At 43.3% G+C, this 16,854-nt stretch overlaps 1 protein-coding gene across 1 annotated transcript in view; it reads left to right on the top strand.

The window, feature by feature from the left end:
• USH2A (usherin) overlaps positions 1-16,854 on the top strand; it is a 1,656,840-nt gene that overhangs the window by 654,755 nt on the left and 985,231 nt on the right. The window contains exon 30 of the mRNA XM_063919430.1: positions 11,680-11,793. Within this exon, the coding sequence (XP_063775500.1) occupies positions 11,680-11,793 (114 nt within the window). The remainder of the gene's footprint in view (positions 1-11,679; positions 11,794-16,854) is intronic.

The raw sequence follows: 16,854 nt of genomic DNA, 5'->3' as shown, positions 1-16,854 counted from the left end.
ACGCTAAGCCGCAGCCCTCTGTATCTTAGCTTAGCAGAAGTGCGAACAAAAGGTTCGCAGCGCGGCTACAAAATAATTTTGTGCAGCTTCAGAGTTGCTCCAGACCTACTCCTAGCTTGCGATCACTTCAGACTATTTAGTTACTGTTTTGACGTCACGAACACGCCCTGTGTTCGCCCAGCCACGCCTACGTTTCTCCAGCCACTCCTGTGTTTTTATCTGACACGCCTGCGTTTTTACACACACTCCCCGAAAACGGTCAGTTACCTCCCAGAAACACCCACTTCCTGTCAATTACTCTACGGTCAGTGTGACTGAAAAGCGTCGCTAGAGCTTGTGTAAAACTGCATCGGCTGTTGTGAAAGTACGTCGTGCGTGTGCATTGAGCCGCATGCGCAGAAGTGCCGATTTATAGCCTGATCGCTGCTCTGCGAACAACGGCAGCTAGCGATCAACTCGGAATTACCACCATTGTGTGTAGAATTTTGAGGGAAAAAATTAATTTACTCCGTTTTGGAATAAGGCTGAAACATAACAAATGTGGAAAAAGTGAAGCGATGTGAATACTTTCCGGATACACTGTATATCTCTGGTGCTGGAGTGCAGTATGCAGAGGAATATTCCATCCACGTCACACATGTGGCCCTACGGACCCTTGCCTGCAGCCCCCTGCTCCATCCTACTTTATTGCCAGACGTGTTTGTCATAGCTTGTAACGTGTATAATACCTGCGGGTATGGTGCTACAGATCGGGGTCTCTTTGTTAAATGCAGCCAGAGGCGTTTTGTGTAAGTAGGTGCCCTCTGCATGCATGTGTGTTCCAGTGTTGCGTCCTAGAACCAAGCATCAGATCACCTGCATAGGTGCCAGAACAGGAAGGGGGGGGGGGGGGGTAAGGGGGTGGCTCACCACCCCCTCCCAAAATGTTTGAGAGGCACCAGCCAAAGTCTCATTACCTTCCATGTACATCTGCAGCCAGGGTGTGAGCTATGAGCGAATCCCGTCTCTTCTACATAAAGGCGCTCACATGATACAGTTATGTTATTGGGGCATATTTATTATAGATATTTTATGGTAAATCACCCCAAAAATCAGGATACCCTTCAAATGAAAGTATCCCCTGAAAGTATTTGCCTGCTCTTGCCATGTTTCCTATTGCAAGATTTTCTGGGAGGGGGATTGTCCAGATCCCTCCCCGGTAACAGCCTCCGGTGCGTGCTCTGTCTGATGACCACGCATGTGCAGTAGGTCTGCCGCATAAAGCACAGTGATCCCTGATGTGATCTCTGTAGCTGGGATGGGCTCCTATCAGAGCGTCTGTCCCTGGATGTAATTTTTAATACATCTGGGTGAAAATTAATTTCTTATTCCCCAAATAGGGGCAATAAGAAATTCTATTTATTGAGTCTAAGCCTCAATAAACAGTAAATGGGCCCCATAGGGGTGTATGCAGCTTTTTACATAAATGTGTGTCTATGTATATACTGTAGAGATAGATAAATACAGCGATTTAGGGGCGCCAAAATGATATCGTGTTTTTTCCCCCGCCTCCCCAACCAAAAAGGTTGTGGCGCCCCTGATCACCTGATCATCGTCTGGTTTGCCGGGAAATCTCCATCTGAAGCCAGAGACGCTGGCCTCGGCTCTTCCACAATACAGAGGTAGCATCTCTCCATTTTGTGAAATTTGGGGTCCTGAGGAATGAGACAGATTTAAAATCACAGTTATGGTTCAAAAGTTACAACACTTTTTATGTTGGAATTACAGGCTGTTCTCCATAAAGGACAGTCATTTAATGTGTTCAACATGTTGTCCCTCGTGGTCAACATGAATTCGAAGGTCCTGGATCCAATCCATTGTTGAAGTTGTCTCGTCAGTAGCACTTTTTGGATGACCACTCCGTGACTTGTCAGCCACAGTCCCAGTTTCTCTGAATCTGGAAATTAGGCTCCTGACAGTGTTATGTGAAACTGGAGGTCTTTCTGGGTGCCGGTTGTTAAAATCTGCAGCTATGACACAGAAACTTCATTCTCCAGACATCAAAATGACCTCAATTCTCTCCTCTTTTGTCAAAGCCATCTTCAGTTACCTGCAGCTAAACAAGTGTTGTAACTTTTGAACCATGGCCCTCATTCCGAGTTGTTCGCTCGGTATTTTTCATCGCATCGCAATGAAAATCCGCTTAGTACGCATGCGCAATGTTCGCACTGCGACTGCGCCAAGTAACTTTGCTATGAAGAAAGTAATTTTACTCACGGCTTTTTCATCGCTCCGGCGATCGTAATGTGATTGACAGGAAATGGGTGTTACTGGGCGGAAGCACGGCGTTTTAGGGGCGTGTGGCTGAAAACGCTACCGTTTCCGGAAAAAACGCAGGAGTGGCCGGAGAAACGGTGGGAGTGCCTGGGCGAACGCTGGGTGTGTTTGTGACGTCAACCAGGAACGACAAGCACTGAACTGATCGCACAGGCAGAGTAAGTCTGAAGCTACTCCAAAACTGCTACGAGGTTTGTGATCGCAATATTGCGATTACTTCGGTCGCACTTTTAAGAAGCTAAGATACACTCCCAGTAGGCGGCGGCTTAGCGTGTGTAACTCTGCTACATTCGCATTGCGACCGATCAACTCGGAATGAGGGCCCATATCTGCTATTTCAAATCTGTTTGCAGCAATACACTCTTCAGCAAATTCTGATGTTGTTTGACATGTTACACGACCCCCTTTCCATTTGAAAGATTGACGATTTCAAGATGGCGCCCATGTTCGGTACATACCCTAAAAGATAACCCACCTCACCCATTCCTTACTGGAGTATTCAGTTTTCCAATCTCCTGCACAGTTTTTGAAATAAAAGGGTGTACTGCGGCTTTTGAATCACCCTGTAGTATAAAATAGCTGTCAGCCTTTAATGACAGATATAGAAGTGCGTGTGTAGGCAGATTATGTCGGTGAGCAGGCAGCAGCGGTCTTTAGGCTAGGCTCTCGCGTTCGCCCACATCCATCCTTTCCAGCAACGCCTGAGCTGGGAGACGTCATGCACTGCTGAGTCCACGCTTTTATCTCGCACTGTGATCCTTCCATCTAATATTCTAATCATTGATTCACCTACATCGTTTCCGTTTTAGTTTTTTCCCACATCAAAAGCAGAACAGGGCAGCAGCCGGCGGACGGGTGATTGCTTCGTCGCTTTCATGGACCAGAACTTCTGAGCACTATTCACACTTTTTGAATTTCCAAGGTGAAAGGGGTCATTTCTCAGACGGCAGATTGTTCAGCGATTTCCCTGACATTCTTTCTTTCATGCTGACGCTGTCGCCGGCAGGAATTCTAAAATTAAAGTCTCAAACCTTCTAAAAGCAAAGTAGCTCAGTAAACAATCCTGGATTTTCTGGAAGACGGCAACAAAAAAATATAAGTAACAATGCGTGGATAAATAATGTATTACATAACAGTCGCTGGCAACAGTAACTAGTTATTCAGTGAGGACTTAGATGCACACGAATCAGGAGCACACTATGCATCCAGACACGTCTCAGGAAACCGTCAGGTACAATTACAGTAGAAGAACACATGAAATACGCATCAGGTATTTGAGCGCTCCTCTAAATAGAGAAGTGTTTCGCACACAGTTTCCTTGCACCGGTGTAATCGTAACCTAACATCACTAAATCTGCTCCATCCGTTCCCTTCTCCGCTCCGAGACACTGCCCGACAAACGCAGCCATAACCTCACCTATAGTGCACAATTACACAATCGTCATACTTCTCCTGAAATATTCTGTGCTGCTGTGATCATTTTTAATATCTCATTTGCTATAGATTACACACAGTTCTAGCTTAAGACACAGCAACACCCACTGTCCCTCCAGTGTAGCATCCAAGTGATGCTCTGCTTGTAACTTGTACACATGTGGCTTACGCCTAACCCAAGTGATGTTCCTGAGTTGGACATGTGGCTACCGCCTAACCCAAGTGATGTCCCTGAGTGGGACATGTGGTTAATGCCTAACCCAAGTCATGTTCCTGAGTAGGACATGTGGCTACCGCCTAACCCAAGTGATTTTCATGAGTGGGACATGTGGCTAACGCCTAACCCAAGTGATGTTCCTGAGTGGGACATGTGGCTACCGCCTAACCCAAGTGATGTTCCTGAGTGGGACGTGGCTACCGCCTAACCCAAGTGGTGTTCCTGAGTGGAACATGTGGCTAACACCTAACCCAAGTGATGTTCCTGAGTGGGACATGTGGCTAACGCCTAACCCAAGTGATGTTCCTGAGTGGGACATGTGGCTACCGCCTAACCCAAGTGATGTTCCTGAGTGGGACATGTGGCTAACGCCTAACCCAAGTGATGTTCCTGAGTGGGACATGTGGCTACCGCCTAACCTGAGTGGTGTTCCTGAGTGGAACATGTGGCTAACGCCTAACCCAAGTGATGTTCCTGAGTGGGACATGTGGCTACCGCCTAACCCAAGTGGTGTTCCTGAGTGGAACATGTGGCTAATGCCTAACCCAAGTGATGTTCCTGAGTGGGACATGTGGCTAACGCCTAACCCAAGTGAGGTTCCTGAGTGGGACATGTGGCTACCGCCTAACCCAAGTGGTGTTCCTGAGTGGAACATGTGGCTAATGCCTAACCCAAGTGATGTTCCTGAGTGGGACATGTGGCTAATGCCTAACCCAAGTGATGTTCCTGAGTGGGAACTCTTTCATGTATTGCTATACCATTTTATGTGGCTTTATTACCTGATGCTTATGTATTCAAATGCCCAGGGCCTGACTGGCTCACAGGGGGAAATCCCCAGTGGGCCCCACTGCCCAAGGGACCACCTCTTCAGAATCATACAGTACCTCGTTACTCTAGTAGAAGGGTCAGTATCCTGGTGGAACAGCACCATCGATTAACAAGGTTGCTTGGTTCACTTCTATAGAACCTACACCAAGATTCACTACAGTACATTGCTGGTATCAACCTGGTACATTATCATGATGCACTATCTGTATTTACTATATACAGATGTGGCCATGCTCATCTTTGGAATTCCAGGCTGGCACTATTCGCAGCCGGCAATTGCGCCATTAATTTCTAATGGTATTAATGGAGCGATTGCCGGCTGCAATTAGTCACAGACCGGCCCACCACTCGGCAAGATAAGCATGACTACGTCTGTATATATATTTATGAAGGGGCCCGGGCCAGCACTTTCTAATGAATAGCCACGCCTCTGTGATGGCTGGCCACACCCTTCATGCCCCGGGCCGACACTGCAAATGGATCTCTGGGGACTGCTGTCCCTTTACACACTCCTCTTCTATGCTAGAAACACTGGACCTGATTCAGATGTGGTTGGAAGAGGCATTTCTGCAGAGATATGGTAAACCAGCAGGAGGCGTCTGATATAAGTTGATGCCTCCTGCATGCATCAGTGATTGGACGCAGCATCGGATCACCTGCGACACCATTGGCCACCTGCGTGACCCACGGGGTCATGCAAGCTGGCCGCCGCAGTTCCTACAAAGTGAGCGGAAATCTTTGTCTTCTGACATAGATCCTGTCCTCGGCGCTCCCCCGCTGTGGCAGCGAAATGCCTCCATTTAGGAAACTAATGCCGTTCCCACCCCCGAATGGTTGCATACTGTCACTCTGGGTTATTGAACACAGCTTCAAGCTGTATCCAGCTGCTCAAATCCGTGTTCACGCTACAGGCTTGGGTTGTTGCTGGTTCGTCACTTTGCCGGTGTTTGGAGATAACATCATCTGCTAGCCTCGGTGATCCGGCTCTGAATACTTTTAGTGTGACGGGGTTATCTGACATTCCCGCGCCAGCATACCGACTGCCGGGATCGCAAACACCGGCAAGCTGACCATGTCCCCAAGCCAGTGAGTATAACAAATGAAATGAAGGTAGTCATCCAATAGTGATAGATGGCCTGTGAACTGTGAAGTAGCCTTCTTCCCTTAATGTACAAGTAGTTTAACATTCCTGGGGATCTGCCCATTGGTTTACATGAGAGAACAGTCTGAGCAATTATCTACTGTAACATGTGCAAAAGTGGAAGCACATCTACGATCAGATCTTAATTACCCCCCACTTTAACCGAACAGTCAATGACTATACCAGTACAACTACTCACCAACAATATAACAGAACAATCAATGACTGTACCGATACAGCTACTCACCAACTATATTCCCGAACAGTCAATGACTGTACCGATACAGCTGTTCACCAACAATATAACCGAACAATCAATGACTCTACCAATACAGCTACTCACCAACTATATTCCCGAACAATCAATGACTGTACCGATACAGCTACTCGCCAACAATATAACAGAACAATCAATGACTGTACCAATACAGCTACTCACCAACTATATAACCGAACAGTCAATGACTATACCAGTACAACTACTCACCAACAATATAACAGAACAATCAATGACTGTACCGATACAGCTACTCACCAACTATATTCCCGAACAATCAATGACTGTACCGATACAGCTACTCACCAACTATATTCCCGAACAATCAATGACTGTACCGATACAGCTACTCACCAACTATATTCCCGAACAATCAATGACTGTACCGATACAGCTACTCGCCAACCATATAACAGAACAATCAATGACTGTACCGATACAGCTACTCACCAACTATATTCCCGAACAATCAATGACTGTACCGATACAGCTGTTCACCAACAATATAACCGAACAATCAATGACTCTACCAATACAGCTACTCACCAACTATATTCCCGAACAATCAATGACTGTACCGATACAGCTGTTCACCAACAATATAACCGAACAGTCAATGACTATACCAGTACAACTACTCACCAACAATATAACAGAACAATCAATGACTGTACCGATACAGCTACTCACCAACTATATTCCCGAACAATCATTGACTGTACCAATACAGCTACTCACCAACTATATTCCCGAACAATCGATGACTGTACCAATACAGCTACTCGCCAACAATATAACAGAACAATCAATGACTGTACCGATACAGCTGTTCACCAACAATATAAACGAACAATCACTGACTGTAACGATACAGCTACTCACCAACAATATAACAGAACAATCAATGAGTGTACCAATACAGTTACTCACCAACAGTATAGCCGAACAATCAATGACTGTACCAATACAGCTACTCACCAACAATATAACCGAACAATCAATGACTGTACCAATACAGCTACTCACCAACAATATAACCGAACAATCACTGACTGTACCGATCCAGTTACTCACCAATAATATAACCGAACAATGGATGACTGTACCGATCCAGTTACTCACCAACAATATAACTGAACAATCGATGACTGTACCGATCCAGTTACTCACCAACAATATAACCGAACAATCGATGACTGTACCGATCCAGTTACTCACCAACAATATAACCGAACAATCGATGACTGTACCGATCCAGTTACTCACCAACAATATAACCGAACAATCGATGACTGTACCGATCCAGTTACTCACCAACAATATAACCGAACAATCACTGACTGTACCGATACAGCTACTCACCAACAATATAACCGAACAATCACTGACTGTACCGATACAGCTACTCACCAACAATATAACTAAACAATCAATGACTGTACCGATCCAGTTACCAACAATATAACAGAATAATCAATGACTGTACCGATACAGTTACTCACCAACAGTATAACCGAGCAATCAATGACTGTACCAATACAGCTACTCGCCAACAATATAACAGAACAATCACTGACTACCAATCCAGTTACTCACCAACAATATAACCGAACAATCGATGACGGTACCGATCCAGTTACTCACCAACAATATAACCGAACAATCGATGACTGTACCGATCCAGTTACTCACCAACAATATACCCAAACAATCAATGACTGCACCAATACAGTTACTCACCAACAGTATAACCGAACAATCAATGAATGTATCGATCCAGTTACTCACCAACAATATAACAGAACAATCAATGACTGTACCGATACAGCTACTCACCAACAATATAACGGAACAATCAATGACTGTACTGATATCGTTACTCACTAACAATATAACTGAACAACCAATGACTGTACCCAGAGCCGGCCCTAGGCATAGGCAACTAGGCAATTGCCTAGGGCATTTGGTATGCCTAGGGGCACAAGCAGCTTCTGCTGATTAAAATGATATGCAGCATGCCTATATTCTGTGTGTAGCATTTCGTATGCAGATACAGCCGCAGTAGCACACAGAATATAGGCATGCCACATATCATTTTAATCAGGAGAAGCTGCTTGTGCATCCTAGCTACATAGCAATGCAAATAAGATTCATTTTCATCAAAAATAGGCACCCAACGTTAGCAGAGCTGCCAGTTGACTGGTGCCAGGCATCTCCTGCTGCCTGGTGTGTGGAGGCAAGATTTATGAGGACACATCTGTATCCAAGCAGAGGCAGAGGTCACAGTGTTAGTGGTCGTGTGAGTGCTGTGTGTGTGTGAGTGGGTTGGTTGTGCAATAGTGTTCGGCATATGTGTAAGTGGCATTATGCGTTTCATGTGTATAAATGCATTAATAATGTGCAGCAAATGTGTAAAGGGCACTATATGTGTCATTATGTGTATAAGGGCATTAATAATATGTGGCATATGTGTAAGGGAAATTATGTGTATAAGGGCATTAATAAGGGTTGGTATAATGTGTAAGGCACATTATGTTTATAAGGACATTAGTAATGTGTGTCATATGTGTAAGGGGCATTACTGTGTGGTATTATGTGTATAAATGCATTACCAATGTGTGGCATTATGTGTATAAGGTGCTCTACTGTGTGGCGTAACGTATAGAAAGGGCACTACTCTGTGGTCTAATGTGAATAAGAAGCAATATGTTGTGGTGTAATGTGAATAAGGAGCAAATCAGTATGATGTTATGAGAATAAGGGGCACTACTGTGAGGAGTAATGTATATAAGGTAAAGTGGTACTACTGTGTGATGTTATGTGAATAAGGGACACTATCGCATGATAAATTGTGAATAAAGTTGCAGTACTGTGTGGCATAATTTGAATTGGGGGTACTATTGTGTGGCCATGCCCCTTCCCAGCAAGAACAAATACCTTTTTGGGCTGTACACCGAATGTGCACACTGTTCTTATTTAAATTACAGGGGGGTAGGAAAACCAAAATAAGGACTGCTATGGGTGAGGGGTGATGGTGCTGGGAAAGGGGTGCAGGGTCAGAGGCGGAACTAGCGTTGGTGCTAGGGGGCACCAGCCAAAATCTGCCTAGGGCATCATATTGGGTAGGGCCGGCTCTGACTGTACCGATAGTTACTCACCAACAATATGACAGAACAATCAATGACTGTACCGATAGTTACTCAACAACAATGTAACAGAACATTCAATGACTGTACTGATACAGCTACTCACCAACAATATAACCGAACAATCACTGACTGTACCGATCCAGTTACTCACCAACAATATAACCGAACAATCACTGACTGTACCGATACAGTTACCCACCAACAATATAACAGAACAATCACTGACTGTACCGATACAGCCACTCAACAACAATATAACTGAACAATCACTGACTGTACCGATACAGCCACTGACCAACAATATAACTGAACAATTACTGACTGTACCGATACAGCTACTCACCAACAATATAACCGAGCAATCACTGACTGTACCGATCCAGTTACTCACCAACAATATAACTGAACAATTACTGACTGTACCGATACAGTTACTCACCAACAATATAACTGAACAATTACTGACTGTACCGATACAGTTACTCACCAACAATATATCCGAACAATCACTGACTGTACCGATACAGCTACTCACCAACAATATAACTGAACAATTACTGACTGTACCGATACAGCTACTCACCAACAATATAACCGAGCAATCACTGACTGTACCGATACAGTTACTCACCAACAATATAACTGAACAATTACTGACTGTACCGATACAGTTACTCACCAACAATATAACTGAACAATTACTGACTGTACCGATACAGTTACTCACCAACAATATATCCGAACAATCACTGACTGTACCGATACAGCTACTCACCAACAATATAACTGAACAATCACTGACTGTACCGATCCAGTTACTCACCAACAATATAACTGAACAATCACTGACTGTACTGATACAGCCACTCACCAACAATATAACTGAACAATCACTGACTGTACCGATACAGCTACTCACCAACAATATAACCGAACAATCACTGACTGTACCGATCCAGTTACTCACCAACAATATAACTGAACAATTACTGACTGTACCGATACAGTTACTCACCAACAATATAACCGAACAATCACTGACTGTACCGGTACAGCCACTCACCAACAATATAACCGAGCAATCACTGACTGTACCGATCCAGTTACTCACCAACAATATAACCGAGCAATCAATGACTGTACTGATACAGCCACTCACCAACAATATAACCGAACAATCACTGACTGTACCGATCCAGTTACTCACCAACAATATAACTGAACAATTACTGACTGTACCGGTACAGCCACTCACCAACAATATAACCGAGCAATCACTGACTGTACCGATACAGCCACTCACCAACAATATAACTGAACAATTACTGACTGTACCGGTACAGCCACTCACCAACAATATAACCGAGCAATCAATGACTGTACCGATACAGTTACTCACCAACAATATAACCGAACAATCACTGACTGTACCGGTACAGCCACTCACCAACAATATAACCGAGCAATCACTGACTGTACCGATCCAGTTACTCACCAACAATATAACCGAGCAATCACTGACTGTACCGATCCAGTTACTCACCAACAATATAACTGAACAATTACTGACTGTACCGGTACAGCCACTCACCAACAATATAACCGAGCAATCACTGACTGTACTGATACAGCCACTCACCAACAATATAACCGAACAATCACTGACTGTACCGATACAGCCACTCACCAACAATATAACTGAACAATCACTGACTGTACTGATACAGCCACTCACCAACAATATAACCGAACAATCACTGACTGTACCGATCCAGTTACTCACCAACAATATAACTGAACAATTACTGACTGTACCGGTACAGCCACTCACCAACAATATAACCGAACAATCACTGACTGTACCGATACAGTTACTCACCATCAATATAACCGAACAATCACTGACTGTACCGATACAGCTACTCACCAACAATATAACTGAACAATCACTGACTGTACCGGTACAGCCACTCACCAACAATATAACAGAACAATCACTGACTGTACCGATCCAGTTACTCACCAACAATATAACCGAGCAATCACTGACTGTACCGATCCAGTTACTCACCAACAATATAACCGAACAATCACTGACTGTACCGGTACAGCTACTCACCAACAATATAACCGAGCAATCAATGACTCTAACCAATAAATTTACTCACCAACAATATAGCCGAACAATCAATGGCTGAACAATCGATGACGGCACCGATTCAGTTACTCGCCTGCAATATACTGTAACAGAACAATCGATGACCGCACTGATACAGCGTCTCACCAATGATAAAGTACTTTCTCTCTTTCCCCATAGGCACCCTGGCAGGCCTGCTGCCCTTTACACAGTACGCTGTAACGTTATCCGCCTGCACAGACGCTGGTTGCAGCGAGAACTCCCATCTTTTGAACGTCTCCACTCTCCAAGAAGGTAAAGTAATTCCAGAGGTCTTGACTTCCACATTTTAGTCATGAATAATAAAACAGAGAATCTAAATGTTGCCGAGCCATTTGCTGGAGAACCAGAACCTAATTTGATGACAAAGTGCATTGCCAGAGCGTAATTGCTTCATTTTTTTGGGGGGTGCTTAAATGAATCAAACTCCATACCCTTTAATGACATGCATCTTTAATAGCTGTAATGCAGATTAATGGGCTTTTTAATTGCTGTTACATTGTTCATGCAAGAGCCTTGTCATTAATACGAAGCATCTGAAAGATTAATGAAAGCTTCCTCATTTTACTGTGGCTGAGAAGTAAATCTACAGACAGTCTGACTAAAAAGAATTGATTGTATGGCACAGTATGAAGCCAGAATCAAATGGCTGCTTTCTTTGGTCTCTTCATAGTGCTGAAGACTAGAACAGGCAACAGTTATTACAAGTTCGCAGTGATACCAAATGCCAATTGGAAGCCAAATGAATCATTTTAGCATGTGCACCATTAATCAGCCCTTCTGATGTCCCCTCCGCGTTCCACAGGCTGCTGATTGCGGCTGCCAGCGTGTCGCTGTTACATATGTTGTGCACGTGTAGCACTTGGCTGTGGGGGGAACTCTGCATGGAGGCTGATTCTTAATTTCAAAACCACTTTCTGTAATGATGAAGTATCTTATAGGTTTGGATTACATTTTTTATTCTTGTCCCCCAGGTTCTCTACCATTTCCCCATTAATGTACAGTTCTATGACCCTTAATTCATACAGTAGATGCCTATTCTCATGGTACAGTATGTTCGAGTGACCCCAGAGGAGATTAAGGAGATACCCTGCCCATTTATTAGTGGCTGGAATGACGCGTTTCGCAGAGAATCACATCATCTTGGCTCCGCCCCATGTTCTTGAGCTCTTCCTGGAAGGGAAACACAAAGTTTTGCATAGTCATAAAAAGCCTTTTGTGGCTTTAATAAGTTCCATACCAGAGGTGGTCCTCAGCACCCCCTGTGCCGTCCCCATGGACAAACACTCTAGACGCTAACACCAATTGCACCACTTTCAGTACCTGGCTTCCAGTGCACATTTTAAATACTCCCAATTAAGGAACGTTAGGGTCTAATTCCTAGAGCATAATTGTACATGGTAGGGGTGGAATTTAACACGCAAGAGATAAGATTGTCGTTCTGCCGTCTAGGCTGAGAAACAGGGACAAATGTTTAAGAACTGTTCCTGAATATTAAGGATTATTGCTTTTAATGTATATTGTTAATGATTTTGTCCACTGTTTGATGGCATGCTGCAACTTGTAGTGCCACCACAGCTGAGAGCCACATGTTGTTTAGTCCTGCAGTAGACTATATTAGCAGGGATGACCATTAAATACCATAAATTCTTGCTTACAAATTTTGTCGAAGAAAATTATGTCATAGTATTAGACTTTTTGGCGCGCTCTGCTAAAAAAGAGAATTGGTGCCCACCCAATTTTTACAATGGGGACATAAGGCACATGCCCTCGTGTGGAAGGGGCATGTGCCTTAATTGATCCCAGAGAAAGCCCAGGCTATGATGCCTTTTCCACATTTATATATATGTGTATCTTTCTAACACATTCATGCACTTACCTTGAGACCTCCTTGTTATTCAGTTACAATCCCCTTTATTAAATAACATATTTCAATATACTGCCACACCCAGGATTCAAACCTACGACCTGTAACATAATAGTCAAACACCCTACTCAGTGAGCTATTTGATCCTGCATATAAACTATGAGAACTATATGAAGCTACTGGTACTTTGTAAAAATTTTTTATCAATTGAGCAGATCTATGTAGTGTGCAGCCGCACATCCAATCTCTTGCAGCCGCACACTACATAGATCTGCTCAGCCGCAATGATGACCATTTTTTCACAAAGTACAAGGTAAGCTTCAAATAGTTAAAATTCTCTAGCTTAGAATTATCTACCTCTCACTGCAAGGGCAGATAGCTCAATGAATAGATTGTCTGACTGCAATGCCACAGGCGATGGGTTAGAATCCCGGGTATGTCAGCATCTAGAAATGTAATAAAGGACAGTGTGACTGAATAACAAAGAAATCTCAGGTTAAGTTCATGAATGTTGTATATTTATTAGCGTCGGAAGCGGTGGAGGAAGGAGACAGGGGCGGTCGGGAGATGTTGGGCTTCAAAAAGGGGGGAAGTTGCAAGTAAAAGTAATTAAAACTGATAATTGACAAGTGCCGCCAACAGCGCCCCCTGTCCTGCAGTGCTATGTGCGGAGCACACTCTGCACCACCCTAGTTATGGCCCTGGTATTTTATATTCCTATTACAGTACAATATACTAAGATCTAGTCTGCATGTACTGTAGGTGCACAGCATACACTAACTCACACAAACCAACCTTCACTTCCATTGGACACTGGCACCAATATACCAATACAATTATACAACTAATAGGATACTGTGATTCAGTGCAAATGATGGACAACAATCCGTGCACTTGTGGTTGGCAATGTTTAAGTACTTCACAAAATAAAGTCATTACTTAGATGCCTGTATCCTGACACGTTGCGATGGATCTGTGTTACGTGGTATACAATAGAAGGGACGGGGGCTGAACAATCACATTATAACAGTGACCCATTTCAGGCACTTTCCTCTAATGGTGATTTGCATAGTGGAGTAAGGATGCATATGAATTGCAAATACATGAGACACAAATCACGGATTAATGCAGGGCCACTATCCAATAGCCGTAGTTATGCAGGAATAGATTTTCCTACAGAAATCGAATAACACTACTGGGAGCTGCTGTTTTTGCCTCTACAAAGAGTAGACATAAAGTCAATGGAACAGATTTCTGTTTTATTCCGCAGCAGGAAAGAGAACAAAGCGGGAAGACACCGGCAGGATATTACCACTTGTGTGATCTTGTGTCATACAGTACAGTGGGTACAGGATGACCAGGCAGGCCACTTACCTGATGGCTGTGTTAGATAGCTGTAGAGGAATTGTGCTATACAGTAGTTCGTACAAGTCATACTTCTGATCGCAGTCGCAGTGGGTGTGGCCATTCCCTCTGCTACCCAAAAAATAAGTCAGCGTGCAGGTGCACAAATTAGGCGAGAATCATTCAATTGGTCATTAAAGTGCCTACGTATCGCAAAACTTCAAGTTATTGTTATATTTATTATTTATTATACTGTGTAGCTTATAGTAAGGTAATGGATATATAAGTTATGGTAAGATAAGGGATATATTAGTTATGGTAAGGGAAGGGATATATATAAATTATGGGAAGGGATATATATTAGTTATGGTAAGGCAAGGGATATATAAGTTATGGTATGGTAAGGGATATTTATTAGTTATGGTAAGCTAAGGGATATATAAGTTATGGCAAGCTAAGGGATATATTAGTTATGGTAAGGGAAGGGATATATATAAATTATGGGAAGGGATATATATTAGTTATAGTAAGGTAATGGATATATATTAGTTATGGTAAGGCAAGGGATATATAAGTTATGGTATGGTAAGGGATATTTATTAGTTATGGTAAGCTAAGGGATATATAAGTTATGGTAAGGTTAGGGATATATATTAGTTATGGTAAGGTAAGGGATTGATAATGTCGATTTTATATTAAAACATAAAGCTATACCTTTAAACACACCTTTACCATGGAGCCGCTGCGGCCACTAGACTTAATATGCACTCTACGTACCTTTTACGCTATTTACGTAATGAGTCCCGTACAATGTACGGACTCTGCGTATAAACGCTGTGCTGAAGGTACAAAGTACCCGCAGCGCGTACACACCCAATTGATAACGCTTTTAAACCTTATACAGATAAGCAATACAATAATGAATACACTTTAAACCTTAGCAGGGAAAATAGGACACAACACCAATTGTGATTTTACCGCTGGGTTCCGACACCACAGTGGATTATTTCTGAAAGGGGGTTTACAATACAAATTATGCACTACAATACAACAGAGTAAATGGCTACAGTCAATGTACATACGTGAGTAGATTCACTTGCGCAACCCGACCCGGTCCTCCGCAATCAGGTTGATAGCGTTGTGAGTCTTGTGTGTGGCCAGGCTGCAGCAGGCTTTATTTATACAATTCTTCCAAAAGCAATACAATGGATACTGTAATCCCGTTGTCCATTGGACACAGGATTGCACTTTTACAGTACAGGAGAGGTCATAGGTTGATTTGAAAAGGTAGGCGATGTCTTTCCTAACTGCTCTTGTGGGTGGTCTCCTCTGGATTCCCACCGCATACATAATATACAGTAAATACAGTTTATATCTATATTCTGCTTCTGCACCTAACTATCCTCAGGAACATGCGATCTTCCGCAAAGCAACACCGGAATGTTACCCTTAAAATACCCTACAGCTGGATACCAAACACCACCTTATAACCTTAGTCTGTCCCCTCTTATCCTGTAAAGGTGAATCCCTTTGTTCTGGAATCATTTAAACTGTTGTTACTTTCTGATGTGGTGCAGGGGGACTATGTGTACAATGTGCACTATTTGGATTAAATATGTATTGTTTTGATAGCCCTCCATGCGTTCACAAACTCTGCCGTAAATACCCACACCACGCGCAGGACCGCGGGAGCGACCATACGCAAATTGCGGATATGTGCACGCACGGCAGAACAAGTGCACGCGCAGCGGGCATGAGTGTGTGGTTTGTACTTGATGTGTGTGCTGCAATATTTTTCGACTTTGACAGTCCACCCTTTGGCAGTCACCAATAACTGCCACTATCTAATTACTAAACAGAAAAATATCAATACAATATTTACAGAAGCTGATGATCGGGGGAGAGTTGTAGGTGGGAAATGTATGACCTAGTGGGACAGTAAAAAGTATGTATGTATGAATCCATGTCTGAGGGGCATGTATCATCGTGCCATATGTGTTCTAAATAAGCTTCGAGGTATTGCAAAGTATACATTTAATCCTTCTTATCACGTATTAAGGGTCTGTAAGTGGGCCAACAAACACTACCGAGCTCTTTTTGGCTTC

Source organism: Pseudophryne corroboree, chromosome 4 (assembly GCF_028390025.1).
Source record: "Pseudophryne corroboree isolate aPseCor3 chromosome 4, aPseCor3.hap2, whole genome shotgun sequence".
Lineage (NCBI taxonomy): Eukaryota > Metazoa > Chordata > Amphibia > Anura > Myobatrachidae > Pseudophryne > Pseudophryne corroboree.
The sequence above is the reverse complement of the archived record's forward strand: the minus strand, read 5'-3'. Positions and strand labels throughout refer to the sequence as shown.